The sequence below is a fragment of the Aspergillus niger genome (genome assembly GCF_000002855.4).
Source record: "Aspergillus niger supercontig An02".
Taxonomy (NCBI): Eukaryota; Fungi; Ascomycota; class Eurotiomycetes; order Eurotiales; family Aspergillaceae; genus Aspergillus; species Aspergillus niger.
Window position 1 is genome coordinate 2,763,508 of NT_166519.1, and position 16,415 is coordinate 2,779,922.

Sequence of the window (16,415 nt, forward strand, 5' to 3'; positions counted from 1 at the left end):
TTTTGATGTCTGGATTGGAAGAGAAATGATTTATGTCACGATGAAGGTTCCTTGGTGTTTAGTCACCATGTCGAATGGAATAGGATTTCAGTCTAAAGTCTTGTCTCGGCTTGAATATCTAAATACACAGAAAGAAAAATACTGCCTCTAACTTTGGCTACACGTCGTGTAAACACTGCTAACACGCTCGAATATGAACGAAATGGGGTCTTCTCTCCATACCACTCATACGTGGTGCTTTTAGCTGTACGTCTTCGTGATATGTACGAGAAGAGCTCCCTCTGTCGGCGCCCCAGTACTGTCATTCAGGTGAATGATCCGATAACCTTCTTGCAGGCGATCCAGTCGAATGCACGCCCATGCGGCCAGCGCGTTGTGCATCCATTCGTTGTCCTTGATTTTGAACCTGTTTGCGTTTAGCAAATGCACCTACAGCTGGTGTTTTTTATTTACTGAGAGGGTGGCTCACCGAACAAATGTCAATTCATCGAGGAAGCCCGACACGGTCGCAAACTCCATCTTCTGTCCGCCGAAATCGGGGTTCACTCCGGTAACACTCTTCGTGCAATGCTTATATCCAGTCTTTTCGGATTCGGTGTCGTCATCTGCTGCTGCGAAACTGTCATCCGGAGTTTCCACGTGCAGGAGACAAGTTACAAAGGGGTAGAATTTGTTTTCGTTGGTGTGGCCCGGGGGCAGTGGGATGTTTTGGCCGGCAAGAAACTCAATGGTCAGATCCAGTCGACGAGGCTCAATGATTCCGGGCTGTGCATCGGAGCTGCGATATCCTGGGGGCTTGAGAACCCAACCTTGTTCCCCTGCGAACATTCCTGCATTGAGCATCATAGCTTTGTCGAAGTTTTGCCAGTTCAAAGCGACCATCTGAGCACCACGCCGCCAGAAGAAGGTCGGGTCCATGTTGGAGGAATCAACTCGCAAGCCATTGGGGTAGACGCGCATGAAGAAGTGCCGGTTGTGCTCAAACAACGCGTCTCCATCGGTGGCATGTGCTTCCCGCACGGCCTTCTCGGATAACGAGAACACATGGCTGGGGACTTTGGCCTCTGTTGTATTTGAGTCAGCGATGCAGTCCATCACTACTTAGAAAGTATCATTTGCATTATCACATACCTGGCTGTGCAAAGTTGCTAAAGTGGAACCCCTTCGTGAACACGGCCAGTTTACTGAGCGCCTGCAAGATCTTAGAGGGCTTGTGCGGAGCTGCAGTGGGAGACTCGGGAGACTCGAAACCCTTGGAAGCCTCGACCGAATTTGATGGATTTTTCTGTTGCTTCAAAGCTTCCATGTGCTGGGTATAAACTGCCTTCTCCTTTGCCTCACGGTCACCGCCTTCGTCGACGGATTCGACATGCTTCACCTTGATCAGGATCTTTCTCTTCAAGTCCGCTAGAGGCGGCGGCGGAACTGTCCCGGCTTCAAGTTCAGGAGTCACCTCAACCAACATCCCCTTCCATGCTTCTTCCATGATCTCAACCATTGTCTGCTGCTGTTCCAGGCAGGTATGAACTTCCAGACTAACAATGACTGGAAGGTCGCTTGCAACAAACGCGCTGTCTCGAATCGCATAGCAGACTTCGCGAAAGCTCGTCTCCCTAGTAAGCGTATGGCCATGCAACACTCGCGGTTCTGGTTTACCAGGAACCGGAATCGCGCTACCAGACGCCTTGCTTTCACCAGAGCTTCCGCTACTCGTGGATGGCTTGTGATGTCCGAGGAAGCCTTCCAATTTGCCAACCTCTTGGGAGAGGGCGCGCAGATGACGATGGTTCTCCGTCATCTTTTTCAATTTTTCCCTTTTAGACCCGCGACGGGGTTTACAGGAGCTGATCTTCTCATCATCGGAGCTCGGGTTGCTGCCGCTAGTGGCGCTGCTCTCGCCAGTTTCTTGGGAGCTTTCACCCTCCGCTTTTCCATCCCAAACGTCAATCTCGACGGATCTGCAGCCACTAAGTAGGACCTGAGAATATCAGCCGCTGTTAACACAAAGACATAGAAACTAGAAGAGTCATCGACGGGAGAGTTGAGTACAACAGCGCCATGAGACCTGAGCAAGCTTGTTGCAACATCTTCCTGCTTCCCACACATTCCAGTACCGATGAACAATCCCAGTCATACTGCACCACACCTCCAAGATGTCGACGCCTCCTCTAGTAAGTGGTGGCCAAAAAGGAACATACATTGGTATAAGCACTTGCTTTAGATTCACTGTACAGCTGGTTTCCGGTCAAGTACGTATTGTGACTAGTGGAGATGAAATAGTCCGTAATGGGCGCTGAGAGGTCCATCTGAGTAGCAGCTCGCATTGCAGAAGCTTCTGGGCTTGCCAAGTACTCGTAGAACGCAGCTAGGGTAGCCAGTGGAGCTGGGTGCTCTTTGGTGGTTGACCCCTGGCCCTTTGGTTCACGTTGGACATCAGTCAAGAAATTGGGCTGGTTCATCGAAGTCAACGAGCTGTAAATCTTGTCGATATAGTTGAGCATCGACGGTGCGAATGGTAGTGTTATCTTCTGCGCATTGGACAGTGAAGAGTCCATGGTGATGCGACTCGTTTGGGTAGTGAGTTCGTCCATGGTTCCCAAATAGTATGGTGTGTGCTTCACAGAACAAAATTGAGTGACAAGTATGGGTAGTTGAAATAGAAGACAGCAAGGATGTCTCGACTGGCCAAGTTACTTGCCGGTGAGGGGATGACGATTATGGAGGGGCCTGATGATCGACACCGGCTGTGACGCGGGTTCAGGGGGGATCGGAGAACAATTCCAGCTGTCCTCGGGATAGTAGTCTAGGCGTTGGGCACAGCCGGAAATGGGTGGAGAGGGAGTCTTAATATGGACGAATATGAAAGGTTTAGTCTCCGGATAAGTAGCAGCGATGATAAAGGATAACAAAATGGAAGAAAGAAAGATGGAGAAGGGAAGGAGAGGTGTTGTTTCGTTGTCCGCTGAGTTTTACCTGCTCCACATCCGCGTGGACACTTTGACGGGCTCGTTGGCGGTGACTGTAGCATCTGCAACACTTCATAGGCTGCTGCGCTGGTGGATAGTGAGAGGCTGAGATCGATCCTGGCCTTTTCAGATTCAGGGGTTTCCAGCCATACTAACTCGTAGTCTCCCGTGATGAGTGCTAGAAAGATGAGGGATTTGACTGCGGAGGCAGGCTCTGTTGTCAATGAGGAATGGACTGAAGTGCAAGACACCAGATTGCTCTCTCGTAGCCGTTCGCCGTGGACATTTCAGAGAAGTAATTAGGCAAATATAACCGAGGAACAATTCGACGCTGGGCAGCGATGAAAGCTAAGCTGCGTCACGCCGGAACACAAAGCCATTCGTGAATCTCCAATCCATGGATCGGTGATGTCATCACAATCTTGCCTCAGGTACCAGAGGTTACTATTTCCGTCCGGGCCAGATATCTTTCGACTTCAACATTTGTCCGAACAGTCAACTTGATGAGGAAGAGGATCGATTAAGCTTGTCCCCTGAACAAGATCGGATCTAAGCAACGGGTGCATCTGGATCTCCACAGTCCATAAGGCTGAGATCGAATTCCCCCACCCCGCTTCCGGATAAGCTGCAATACATGCGACCGTGGTCCGGATATGCCACAACTTACTGATGGGTCAAATTTTTATCACAGACACAGATACCAAATACTTATCCCAACAACTTTTTCGCACTCACAACTACATAGTCAGCTCTACTGAGCCCCTAACATCTGAGTATGCCTGTTACGCTCTACTACGGCTGGCCGCTATATCTCGACCGGCGTTGAGTTCTCGAAACTCGGGCGAGAATGCTAGGAACCACCTTCTATTAGTGTCAAAGCGCTGACCATATACCGAGGACGATCTATCACGTCTGCTAGGGCAGCCGACGGAGGAATATGTCCCAGCAATTTACATCTTTGGATCAAGGCTCATCGAGCGCCGGAAGGACTCTGGATTCCATTCGCTTTGGGTGGCATCTTACAAAAGCTCGCTCTACGACTCTGGAACGAACTAGGGGACACATGCTTCAGGGACAGGGAACCGCATTCGTGATTTTCCTCAAGAGGTCAAATATGGACATATTCAGAACGATGAATTCGTACGCGACTCTGCTGACAGGCTAGTTATTGCGGAAATCTGAATTAAGCATAAACTGGTGAAATCGATGGTTGAGATAAGAAAGACTAAAAGGTAAGTACCACTTGTATGTCGAAAGTAAAGTCCATTCAGCGCCTGATCTGGTGAATCAATATGAGTACAAGTCGCATAGAATACATTGAACATATCCCACAAAACAATTTCTACACTTGCCAGCCACCCTCACTGTACACAGCTAGCATGTTGCATCCCCATCCAGCAAAAGCCTCCCCACAAGCAGCTCGCAAGTTGCAAAATAAAATTTAGAGACCGCGCAAGAAGTTGTCCTCCCGAATGCCCTTTCTCCGCGCCTCTCTGGCACTCCGCCTGATTTCGGTACGCTTGTCGAGACTCTCGGCAGCGGCTTCGAGCAGATCCGCGGGCACAGCTTCGGCGTTGTATGCGGCAGGGGTAATATCGGTAGCGTGATGATGGATCGGGATCTGGGGGGGCAGGGTTGCGGCACGGGCAGCCATCTTCTTCTCGTAGCGCTTGCGCTGCTTCTTGTTCAGAGCTAGAGGAAAAGAGGGTTAGCGGACCATTACACAACGGTGACACAACTCTATCAAATATAGGTTCCATACTGCTGGGATCAACACCGCCCGTTGCGGTCTTGTTCTTCTTGGAGTCGTCCAACAACGACCACAGCCATTCGGGGTACTCCGAATCCTCCAAAGCCACAACGTCAGGCTTGTTCTTGAAGTAGTTGAGTCCGTTCATCTTCTGGCCAGCAGCGCAGGAGCTAGGGGGACGTTCCACAGCAGCCTTCTTGGGCTTCTCGGGGTTGACATCAACGTGGACACCCTCCGGGGTGCTCAATGGTTGGGACACGCCAGGGGTGGCGGACGACACGGCCGACGGGATCGTGATATCGGCACCGGCAGGCTGACGGGGGGCGGGAGGAGGAGGTGTGGCCGATACAGAAGGCTTTCCATCACTGTAGTTGCGGAATTGGCTTCGCTGAATGGGGAATTGGCGTGCGCGTGACGGGATAGACAGCGTAACGGTCTGGGGCTGCTGTAGCCGGGACAAGATACCGGTCCGGCACCGTTGGCAGATCATTGTGGCGTGGCTTATGTTATTTGTGGAAAACAAGGGGTATAATTGAATTGATTGAAATGACTGCCACGATCAAGTCCCAGCCAGCTTTTTTGATTAGCGTAGTGCTGGAGATTAGAATATGGTGGCCGACGCGGAGCAGATGTCGAGAAAACTGCGGCGGGAATTTGATGCCAAGCCGGAGGTCAAGTCACGTGCTTACATCCGCACTTCAAAGACCAGGCACGTCCAAACGGTCTCCTATCTTCTGTCTTTCTTTGGCAATGACTAGATCAGATAGGTGCAAGGTCTGATTAACAATTGAATTTGGATGGTGTACACTTGAAGTCAAAAGTGTCGCCGATGCAACTGCGCGTGCTCCGGTTATAAATGCAGGTCATGTGATTCTGACATGCTGAGAGACAATCACATCGAGAATGTCTCCAAACAGTCACTATTGAAGAGTGCCTGACCTCAAGTAAAGGTCATATGTTCTAACTGAGGGCTATTCTCGTATAACTGAGGCGTCTTATACTTTGTATATCTCTTGTACCTGTTCACAATTGTCTTGGTCACGTGCTATGGATCTTTTACAGTTGGAGCCTGAGGCAACAAGTGTTCAATGGGAATAGCTCACGATTACCCGTTTGGGAAACAAGCTCAGTCTAGCTCTACTTACAATACTATTCCTCGGACTCCTAAAGCATTTCTGGCTTAGATTCTTTTGTGACTGGCAATTGGCAACTTTGGGGCCTTCTGTCTACGTGTAATGGTGCAATTTACGCGCCAACTCTGGCAAGGCATCAATATATCTCAACTTCTTAAGTTACCTAACATGGCTACGCAATGCTTTAGATACATTGCCACTCTTCAAGTCTTTCAAATTTACCATTACGTATGTCCCACACTTTCTTTTCTGGCCCTTCTATTTTCAACCCTCCGCTTCCAACGGCACTTAATACCTCTATATATTTGATGTATTATCTGGGCTTCCTGGCTTCAATGATGAACAGTAGTATATCAATTCAAGATGACCCTCATGTCTGCCTTTTTTGCCATGAGGATACTAAAACTGATTTAAAATATCAAGTTCATGCTTTCTCCGGCATGAATACTACATATATTCAGAATTAACCACCAGGCTACGCAGTCAGCAACTATAAGGCATGATGCTCGGCCGTATGTCGCACCTCGCATAGAATATATCTTCATGCATGTGTACTGGACTGACACAGCAGGTCCTACTTGTTACGTACTACATCTCCATTNTAAGTCGCATATCCAATCATAGAAATACCGAATCAGAAGCCTTTCATCAACATCCCACAATCCGAGTCAGAGGCCAAGCCTATGAAGGCCTGTTGCAAAACTTTGTTTGGCCATCGCAGTATATGTTGTAGCAAGTACATGATACAACCCTGCTCTATACTGTTCATCAGATATATCTCGATATTGGCGCTAATTCCGCTGCCTACCCCACAGGCAGAAGTATACCCCGGTTACTCGAGACGCAAAGAATCTCAGACTCACAGAGCACCGCAGTAGCAGGTACATCATCGGTTTGCTTTTTGAAGACTTATGCCATTCCACAAGTTCACGCATGAAGACTGACCTTCAAACAGTGGCGCTAGGTCAACGTCTGCGCACACATCAAACAAAGCAAGCTACTGGTAGCTGCAGAGTAGACTAAGGCAAGCTGCGCAGTCACTCAAGCATCCCGATATCGCTTGTCTCACAAGGTGTTTGCGACTGGTTCGAACTTCTTATCAGCGCTAGTTGTCTCCGATCTCTCTGCCCGTATGACCCTCCATGCGGGATATTTCGCTTCTAAACACCGGCAACTTTTGGGTTGGCTCTTGCGAATCTTTCTGGTCTCCATTACTACCTAGATGAATGATATGTCGACAGACAAAAACTTGGATTGCTGATGAGTTGCAGAGGGTTAAGATGGCCAGCGTGACTAAGCCTCCTCCGGGACGCCTTCTTTCTTGATCTTACTTTCGACACTCCCCCGCCTCTTACTTCTTAGACCTCATACTAGTGAACTCTTGAGCTTTTCTACATCTCGTCCATCTCAAACAGTATCATCTTATCTCTGTTTGAAGTGAATGCTCGTCCATGCTCCAAGCCTTCTGAAACCCGCTCATACAAGTGACGGTTTTCGATCAACCTACGTTTAGTGAGGCTATCTGACGCGCAACGCTTGAGATACTTCCACAGAATTGACTAACATAAATGACATCGATAGCTTTCATTAGAAAATAATGAGAGGCCTCAGCATGAGCCAATAGATTGTACAAAGAAACATACACTATGCATTATGAGGATGGACATAAGTGGGGGATCCGACTCTATCATGCAAAAACATAGGGTCCCATGAAGTTGCCGAGATTCGAAAATGCAACACAAGCGAAATGGATATAAGAGAAAAAATAAAGAAATCGGGGACTGGAGCCCGCTTTTGAGCTCCCTCTGGGCAAAGAGAACAGAAACAGAAAGATGATGTAGTCACGCCAAGCGCCAGTTATGAACAGGGAAAAAGCATTACGGCCTAAGAGGACAGGCCGCTGACATTGAGGAAATTGCATAGGCTCACGCAAGCATCCTTCAGAGATTTTTCGGTCTTCCATTCGAGCTCGTCCTGGGATCTTGTGGCGACAGCGACGCAAGAGCCAACATCTCCAGCGCGACGACCTGCAGCTTTTCTGGGAATAGGTTTGGAAGACACTGCTTCCATTGTGTTGACCACCTCCATCACAGAGTGACCCCGTCCGGTGCCCAGGTTGAAGGTACGAAAGTTCTCAACCAGCTTTCCACCGTTGGCGGCGTTGAGCGCAGCAATATGTCCCCTAGCAAGATCGGTGACATGGATGAAATCGCGAACTGCAGTGCCATCCTCAGTGTCCCAGTCCGTGCCAAACATCTGCAGCTCCTTATATTGTCCGGTCATGACTTTTACCACAACCGGGAGAAGGTTCGTGGGCGTCTGCCTGGGATCCTCTCCCAAAAGGCCAGATTCGTCACATCCTATAGGGTTGAAATAGCGTAGGGCTACAATGGTCCATTCTGGATCAGAAGCCGCAAGGTCCGCTAATATGGCTTCGCAGATCCATTTGGTGCGCCCATACGGGTTCGTAATACCCGTGCAGCCAGGTTTAACGGTCTGTTCCAGACCGTCTTGGTCACTGTAGACCTCTTCTTTATGGACACAGAGTTCTTCCTTTAAGGGAAGACCCGAAGTTGCCAAGGTTCCGTACACCGTGGCGGAGGAGGAGAAAATGAATGTTTTAATTCCAAATTCTCCCAAAGTTGTGGCAAAGTCGATAAGACCACTAACATTGTTCGCGTAATACTTCAAGGGGTTCCTGATACTCTCTTCCACAGCCTTATAAGCAGCAAAGTGGATGACGCCACCAATTCTGGACTTGGGAGTTCCCCATCTGGATTGGATCTGATACTGCTCAAGAAGGCCTCTAAGAGCAGCAATATCCCGGAAATCATGGGCGTGGAGCTGCAATGACGGCATGCATGTCCCCTCCTGGTCATGGTACTTTGCGGCCAGTTGTCTGATGCGGTCGAAGACGCTCTGGAAAGAGTTGCTGAGATTGTCGATCACAATTACATTATAGCCGGCTTTGAGTAGCTCCAATGTTGTGTGACTGCCGATGAACCCGAGACCCCCTGTGACGAGGATGTACTGATCGAGGGGAAAGTTGCGCAGCAACTCTTCAAGGTTGCCATCAAACAACACGGAAGATTGCGTCGCCGGCGTGTCAACGCAACCAGGGGAGCAAGGCTCCACAGGAGTGCTTGCATCGGACTGTCGAGGGCTCTCCATAACTGATAGGGTCGAAGGATGAGGCACCGTTGGGGGGCAATGCGGACAGGAATCACTTGGACAAACAAAAACAAGGAAAGGACAGAAAGATTTATTCTCCAACGAGAATTTAACGACCGCAGGTGACTTGACTCTGGACGGGATAACCCAAGGAAAGGAGTTTCCCAAATCTTATATTTTCCTCAAAACGAGCAACAGGCCCTCCCACTTGCGCGCCGATGTAACCGCTGTCTCTGGCCCGCTAGGTCAGGCGAAGATATCGTGATCCGTGACTTGCTTATTTACAACGAATCATAACCAGAACAAGCGAATGGACGCAGTAAATTGCAAAATTGGCGACCAAAAAGAATTATATGGAAGGCTGGCTTCGGAAAAAGACAAAAAGGTATAGGGGAAAATGAGAGAATGGAAAAAGAAACGAGCGAAACTAGAAGGAGAAAAAGCAAATATAAAGTGAGTGGTCGATGTTGTCAGCGGTTGCTGCTTCGGTATGAGAACGGGGCCTAGAAGGCTTACTGGGTCATCGAAAACGGATTCGCCTCCGCTGGGGGGTAGGCATCGAGCGAACTCTGGTCGCCTCCACTGGAGCTGCAGGATGTACAATTGGTACGAAAAGGCGCTCTCGACCAGGGAAAAGAGAAATTGCTCCTCCAGCTAATCCGAGACCTGATGCATGGTCGAAACCCTGCCCCGCTCTATTTTGGGCGCGCCGCATCCATACTCTTGACTTTTTATTTTTTTATGGTTTCCCACTGGTCTCCTTACAATTGTTTAACCTCGCTTTATCCAACAGCGAACAAGTTTGGAAACGCTGATGAATACTTAATTGTTAGTCTCCCGGCCGACTCTGGCCCAAATCCGCTATGGCCAAAGCCCACTTGCTAGCTCGTTTCGATTTCGACCCCCGATTTTTGGCGCGCACGGTTTCAAATTACATCGTTAGCTTCTCAAAGCCAGCAGAATGGGGCAGGGTGAACACGTGAGAGACCGGCGCTGCCTGCAAAGCCGGCGCTCGCGACTCATTCTGGCAATCCTTGTATTCATTGCCCTTCTCGCCGTCGTCATACCACCAGCAGTAGTGTTGACCCTACACAAATTCACCATGGGCCCTAAAGCATCAGTTTTCGTACCGCTCTACGTCTACCCTGCCCCGGGAGCATGGGATCCCTTAGAAAAGGTGTAGGTGCTTTTTTCCTTTTGTTATCCCCTTCTCCATATCTCAACAAGCCCTCGCCAAATGTTAACCCCCCTCCCCCTTCCCCTTCCCCCCGCCAACCACATTGTACTCCAGTCCATGCCCACGCTATCTGTCAGCCACCGGATGTCCCGCGGCACGATACAAGTAACCCTGATGTACGAAGGACGCAGCTGAACGCCACAGGATCTCTTCTCATCCCGACGTCAATTTCACCGTCGTGGTCAATCCTGGTAGTGGTCCAGGGCCCAACGCCTTGCCCGATGGAAATTACACACGAGAGATACCCAAGCTGGCGTCTTATGGCAACGTCCGCCTCCTAGGCTATGTTGCTACCACGTACGGGCAGCGCAACTTCTCGTTGGTGCGGCGGGACATTGAGACCTATGCGGCGTGGCCGACCAACAGTTCGAACCCCAATCTAGCGGTTCGGGGTATATTTTTCGACGAAACCCCCCAGCAATACGAAAGCAATACCTTGGCCTACCTCCAAGATCTGACTGCTGTCGTGAAGACAACCACCGGCCTGGGTCCGGACCATTTTGTACGTGCAGAAGTCTCTCCCGTATTTTCATTCTTTCATTACTAGGGGTAACGCCGGGTAATTTACACCATTACCAAATTTCGGCAGCTGGCATTTCCGCCCACTCGCTCATTGCCTTTTGCTGCCCCCTCAAACGCATGGTTCTTTTTCTCTTTGCTTTTTTTGGATGCTTCTGTTCTGGCTCCTGTTCCTGCCGACAATCCTCATCCAGAGCCGTCGTTTGGATCGCCCGGATAGATCTGGATGGACGCCCACCATTGGCCCGAGTTTACCATGCTAACGAGACTGTCTCAACTAGGTCGTCCATAATCCCGGCACGATCCCTGATGCCCGCTACTTGCCGACGGCTGATTCGACTGTGGTCTTTGAGGCAACCTACGAGACGTTCTTGGAGCGTCAAGGGGCTAAGCTGTTTCAGGAAATCCCGAACAGCACTCGCAGCCAGCTGTGCGCCGTGGTCCACTCGGTGCCAGACAGCGTGGAAGGGCACAAGTTCCGAGACCTGGTGAAGCAAGTGCGCAAGGTCGCCGATGAGATTTTCATCACTCATCTGGATACAGATTATTATGCGAGTTTTGGCGGCCAATGGGAGGAATTTGTGGAACTAATGGCTCGATCGTGAGGTGGCAGATGCCTGGTGCATCTTATGTCTTGGTATATACAGTATTTATGACGTATACGACGAAACCAATTTGATCATTCAAGTGAAATGGATGATAAGGCTTTTCCCTCCAACTAGAATCCAATCGCCGCAGACAGGGACACCAGTGTAGCTGGATTCGGGATCTGTTGCGCCAATTCCAAGGCATTCCTCCAGAGGTTTAGCTTAGGCAGAAACAAAGAAGCTAGCCATTTAGCCCCAACACTTCCAATCCTAGGAAGTATCTGTTTTCCATCTTCCAAGGAAAGATACATCCATTTCCTCCCCCCCCCCCCTCTCTCCAAACAAGGTACATGGCTAGTTTTCTTTACAACACATCCATAGTGGGGCTGTTACCCACCCGTAAATTTCATTCTCCGCGGCCCCGATCCGATTCAGAGCCACTACCGAATCCCAGCCCCACTGACCAACCAGTCCAGAAAAGTCTGTCCATTGCCCACTTAGTATCATGGTCAAACAGGGCTAACCACGAGTCAGAGGTATGTGGATATGGATGATCTCATCGGTTAGATCGCGGATTTTTCTTTTCTTTTCTTTTTTCTTTGTTGGTTTGGTTTAGATTGAAGGGAGGGATTGTTGAATGGGAAGTAGGTACAGTGCATACTGCATACTGCATAAAGATGTGTAATCAGGTAAATAGATAGGTAAGGTTCAGAGAATGTCAAATCTCTCCAGATCATTAAATTTTACCACCCATATATGATCATTCAATTAGGTGCTTCTCTATACGAAGAGTGACATGAGATGGGATGTAGTCCAAGTAAATGCGCGCAGTAAAATGAAAAAAAAAAAAAAAAGAAAACTGAGTAAACAACAGATGATCAGACCCCGGGCTACTTGCTGCATGTCTTGGATCATCTACTAATAGGAATCGGTTTCTCCTCGAGGCAAGCGGCATGACATGGCATGGCATGGTAGGGCTTGGAGACCCTACATCCCATCCTTCATTCGTATTCGGTAGGTAGATACTTACTTACGGGGTATAATTGGACCTATCATGAGAGATTTACCTAGTTAGTTAGCAGCCAGCTGGATGGATGCTAGTACTGTAGGTATGTGATTAGTTTCAGGAGGAGGGAATAAGAATGGATGAATGGATGCATTGATTGAGTTTTTCCGAGACTTGCATCAGTCACTCACAGACAGACATTTGATCCATCCATCCATCCATCCATCCATCCATCCATCCCTCCATCGGGACTTCGGCTTCCGTAGGATGTATGTATGTCCCGCTTCTGGATGTTGTCTAGTATAGTGTTGTTTCACGTAAACTTACGAAGTAAAAATAACTTCCTGCTGTCACACCTGATCTAAGTAAGGTATGTGTGTATGTATGTATGTATGTTGTCGGATTACTCCGTCCTATTCTTCGTTTCAATGGAATCAGATGGATTTACTTCTACTCTGTATGTAAGTGGATGCCATGGGTGCACCGCATAATAACATACATATACATATCAAGTGCCCTGCATATTGTGGCTGAATCTCCTCGCGCTGGGAGGGGCCAGAAATGTTCCGTTCGCGGGTCTTGGAAACTGCCCCCCTGCCCGCTCCCCTGCCCCCTTGTCAGACATACATGTTATGTTTAGGTTATTTTTGGATCGATCGGTTGGGCTTGAAGAGAGGAGGTTGGGTAGGATTATTCTTATGATTACTACACTGTGTTGATGGATTGTATATTATGTTGACCGATGGAATGAGATGAGATGGGTTGCGTGCATAGGTACGTAGTGAGGAGCTTGGCGGGATTACCATTTTGCTCATTACACAGATACTATCCGCTACGGACTAGTTAGTAGTACCTAGTCAGTTCTTGATATTGTAGGATGACTCTTGTTGCATCGCATCCGGAGTTAAGTTTCCTTCCCATAAATAGCAACTCTACTTCCTACATAAACTGTCGCACTTTCGCATAAGCCATCATCGTCTATTCCTCTGTATATGGTCCATGGAAAACCAGCTACTACGTTTCAACCCCTCTAATCAAACTCAAAACAACTAGACATAAATCGCAAAGGAGATATGATAGAATTAGATGCCATCTCGGCTAAGCTCGACGATCGTCTGTCAGCCATGTCGATCGATGAGCATTGAGTTTTAGTGGGGTTACTAAACCCTCACTAACACCCTAGTCCTCTTCTCTAGTACGAACTTCGACTCTTCCATCAGGTAACACAAACTCCCACGACAGCAAACATTAGATTAATCATGATCGGTCGGAGATAGTTTCTACAAGCGGGCCGAGTCAATTGAACAAGGATTGAATGCAGTGTATCTTGAGAGTTGATTCACTGCATAGGAATGATTGATGGATGACCGGGTCATAAGTTCATGGTACATTGCCGTCTCTTCCCGCGCGGAGAAATATATATCACTACACTACTATACTAGTAACAGGGCTAGCACTGTGTTAGAAGATAATGGGATGGTGGAGTTTGACCAGAGTCATGAACAGCCAAAAGTAGAATCGACATTACTATTATTGCTTCAGCTGTCAGGATTCCCGAGATTAAGGATCATCTATCAAGATGACTATCAGGGAAGCGGAACTGCGGTTGTTTGAGATATTACTATCTTAGTACTCAGAGTATACTAGTAGGTTCTCTAGAATGTATTTCCGACACTACCTACTCCCCACTGTCTGTTCACCTAGGGCAGGGGATCAGTCCATACTGTTATCATGTAGCTAATTTATCCGACACACTGTCATCGAATAAGCATATAATAGAGCGACATAAGTCTAATGCAATTAATATGAATGATGGCTTGATTCAACTATCTAACCTAAGATAATCTAACTTCCCAACATGCTACATTCTGAGTATCACATCATACCATTGACTCTATTAATACCTACCTCCTAACTTGACACTCCAAGTGAGCCCGTCCATTTCCCAACAACTAGCCAATTAGTACCAAGTAGTTAGCTGGCTGGTTAGTATCTCTACTAACGCATGCATGTATGCAGCCCGCCTGCAGCTGTTCGTAGAACAATCCCAATCAAAGCGCAGCGGTGACCAGAGCGCCAAGCGCACACACACATATTCTGTCTCTTTCCCACCCAGCCCAATATTCTGTAAGTAAGGTCAAGATTTGAAATCCGCCCTCGCTTCGAATCAGCGCCTTACTCAAGGACACCAAAATCAGAGATCTAGAATCCAGATATTTGTTACCGGGCGCGCATTGACTTTTGGTTCGTTTGTGTGGTTGCTCCCTTTCCCTCACTAATCAACTAACTAGCCAGGAAAGGTCAATCACCGGTGGCAATTAGTGCATGAACTATGCGAAGGAGGGAATCACCTCCGGCGCGAACTAACTAACGGGAGAAAGGGCCGTCAAAAACATGGAAGGTTTGGGAAAGTGTGAAGCCACTAACAAAAAGCAGCTAACCAAGAGGGAACTTTGTTGAACTTTGTTGAACTGGACTGAACTAAACTACTTTGTAAAAGTGGCTCTCGCGGTTCCTGAGTTTTTCTTGCTGGGCCCCACAGCACACCGCCCACCCGGCGATCTTTGGCCCGAATGGGGATTAAAGTGGAGTGGAAAGTGGGAAGTGGGAAAAAGCCCGGTTCAGGAACAAGGCAATCACTACTCTTTTCCACTCTTTTCTCAGGAACATGAACGGGTGGTGCTGGTGGTGCTGGTGCTGGTCGGGAAAAGCAATGCCGTCGGAGGTGATTCCTTTCTTCTTCCTGGCGCTAAGTGGGTGAAGGTGAACTTTATCTCTGCTCAGATCACTTTTTTTTTTTTTTTTTATTTACTTTCTTTCTTCGTGGCTGGTTTCGTTCTGTTTTGGTTTTTGAAGGTAATTTGCTTGGCTGTATACCTTGCCTTTTGGCTGAGTATCTATCGATGGGGTTCTCTTCCGTGTAACTTTTTCTTAGTCGGCTAACTGTTTAGTTTTGACTTACGAGAAGACGGTCTGAGTTAGTAGTAGTGGTGTCTATATCTGATCCTAATAAGTCTGATCCCAAGGATAGATCTTTCAATAATTAATCTATTTCTCTGAACGAAGGATGAAGAGAGGGGTAGTAAGTCAAAGTCAATACATTCAGCTTGACGACATTCAGACGTTCAATGATCCCATTCATTACCAGTAAGTTTGAAAATTACCAAGTCTGAAATATTTCGTATTAGTGACACCACCAGTATCGAGCAATACTAAGCCTCGGGACACTCGGACACAAATCCAGTTCCCAAAAGCCTAGGATTTAGCCTCGGCGATTCGCTCTCTTCTCTGGCTCAGATTTCTATTTCCCCACCACGCGTGTGAGAGATTCTAGCGAGGGAGCTAAATCGCCTAGCGCTTATTACATTAATAATCTTAATCTGGAATTAGATATATCCATGTGCTAGTATATACTCCGTAGTTTAGTCTGTCTAGCGTGGAACCCGCTACCACTTTTACACTATTCCTATCTGGCCGGTCTTGGGTATAGACTAAGTGGGTGCTGCTGCTGGTCAGTTCTCTGTTTTCGGCCCTCACGCCACCTTTAAGGTCAAGTCAAGTCTGGTCTGGTCCACGGGTTCATCGGATAACCAGGCACCAGGGGAAAGACCCAATTTTCTTTCTATTTCTAAGAGAAATTCAGTCGTCTCTGTTCTCATGGGGTGGTTGGAGTGCACGTTGCACCTGTTTACTATTCACTAGCTGATATTTTGTTGTTGTTTTACTCCACTACCGGGCCGGTGGATGACCTAGACTACTAAGATGCACGCTTCGTTCAACTCGGCGTGGCGCCGTGGGTTTGACCGTGAGACAAGAAAAAGGGGAGGGCCCTTTGTGCTCTGATTTTTTGGGCAGTGCGATGGCGAGATCAATGGCCAAGGGTTGGGGCTGGGCTGGGTTAGATCCTGGTGTCTTGACTAGGACTTGAACTAGGTTTGGGGGTCGGATGGTGTCATTCATTCCAGGCAATGGAATGCGTCCGCTTTCTTGGTCTGAATTTGATTAAGTGGCTTTGTCGGCTGATAGGTTTTCCAGATGATACGATC

General features: G+C 48.2%; 7 protein-coding genes across 7 annotated transcripts; 3 read left to right on the forward strand and 4 right to left on the reverse strand.

Annotated features, from left to right (window-relative positions):
• Window positions 1-240: 240 nt before the first annotated feature.
• On the reverse strand, window positions 241-2,555 carry An02g11290 (uncharacterized protein; the record flags this gene model as incomplete). Its single annotated transcript, XM_059746621.1, has 5 exons — window positions 241-406; window positions 470-1,064; window positions 1,132-1,740; window positions 1,921-1,978; window positions 2,199-2,555. The coding sequence occupies 5 exons, from the start codon at window positions 2,553-2,555 to the stop codon at window positions 241-243; spliced, it is 1,785 nt and encodes a 594-aa protein (XP_059603504.1).
• A 1,852-nt stretch (window positions 2,556-4,407) lies between these two features.
• On the reverse strand, window positions 4,408-5,206 carry An02g11300 (mitochondrial 54S ribosomal protein mL54; the record flags this gene model as incomplete). Its single annotated transcript, XM_001400222.3, has 2 exons — window positions 4,408-4,658; window positions 4,729-5,206. The coding sequence occupies 2 exons, from the start codon at window positions 5,204-5,206 to the stop codon at window positions 4,408-4,410; spliced, it is 729 nt and encodes a 242-aa protein (XP_001400259.1).
• Window positions 5,207-6,212: 1,006 nt separating this feature from the next.
• On the forward strand, window positions 6,213-6,727 carry An02g11310 (uncharacterized protein; the record flags this gene model as incomplete). The annotated part of the gene is made up of 4 exons (XM_059746622.1): window positions 6,213-6,223; window positions 6,311-6,361; window positions 6,418-6,450; window positions 6,622-6,727. The coding sequence occupies 4 exons, from the start codon at window positions 6,213-6,215 to the stop codon at window positions 6,725-6,727; spliced, it is 201 nt and encodes a 66-aa protein (XP_059603505.1).
• A 1,006-nt stretch (window positions 6,728-7,733) lies between these two features.
• An02g11320 (uncharacterized protein) lies at window positions 7,734-9,020 on the reverse strand (the record flags this gene model as incomplete). Its single annotated transcript, XM_059746623.1, has 2 exons — window positions 7,734-8,345; window positions 8,391-9,020. The coding sequence occupies 2 exons, from the start codon at window positions 9,018-9,020 to the stop codon at window positions 7,734-7,736; spliced, it is 1,242 nt and encodes a 413-aa protein (XP_059603506.1).
• Window positions 9,021-9,981: 961 nt separating this feature from the next.
• Window positions 9,982-11,381, forward strand: An02g11330 (uncharacterized protein; the record flags this gene model as incomplete). The annotated part of the gene is made up of 3 exons (XM_001400225.1): window positions 9,982-10,199; window positions 10,402-10,759; window positions 11,058-11,381. 3 exons carry the CDS (start codon window positions 9,982-9,984, stop codon window positions 11,379-11,381), a joined length of 900 nt encoding a protein of 299 aa, XP_001400262.1.
• Window positions 11,382-12,274: 893 nt separating this feature from the next.
• Window positions 12,275-13,175, reverse strand: An02g11340 (uncharacterized protein; the record flags this gene model as incomplete). Its single annotated transcript, XM_059746624.1, has 6 exons — window positions 12,275-12,350; window positions 12,394-12,430; window positions 12,561-12,666; window positions 12,697-12,725; window positions 12,869-12,982; window positions 13,079-13,175. The coding sequence occupies 6 exons, from the start codon at window positions 13,173-13,175 to the stop codon at window positions 12,275-12,277; spliced, it is 459 nt and encodes a 152-aa protein (XP_059603507.1).
• A 1,588-nt stretch (window positions 13,176-14,763) lies between these two features.
• An02g11350 (uncharacterized protein) lies at window positions 14,764-16,297 on the forward strand (the record flags this gene model as incomplete). Its single annotated transcript, XM_059746625.1, has 6 exons — window positions 14,764-14,770; window positions 14,870-14,988; window positions 15,034-15,132; window positions 15,226-15,289; window positions 15,866-16,031; window positions 16,225-16,297. The coding sequence occupies 6 exons, from the start codon at window positions 14,764-14,766 to the stop codon at window positions 16,295-16,297; spliced, it is 528 nt and encodes a 175-aa protein (XP_059603508.1).
• Between the last annotated feature and the right edge of the window lie 118 nt (window positions 16,298-16,415).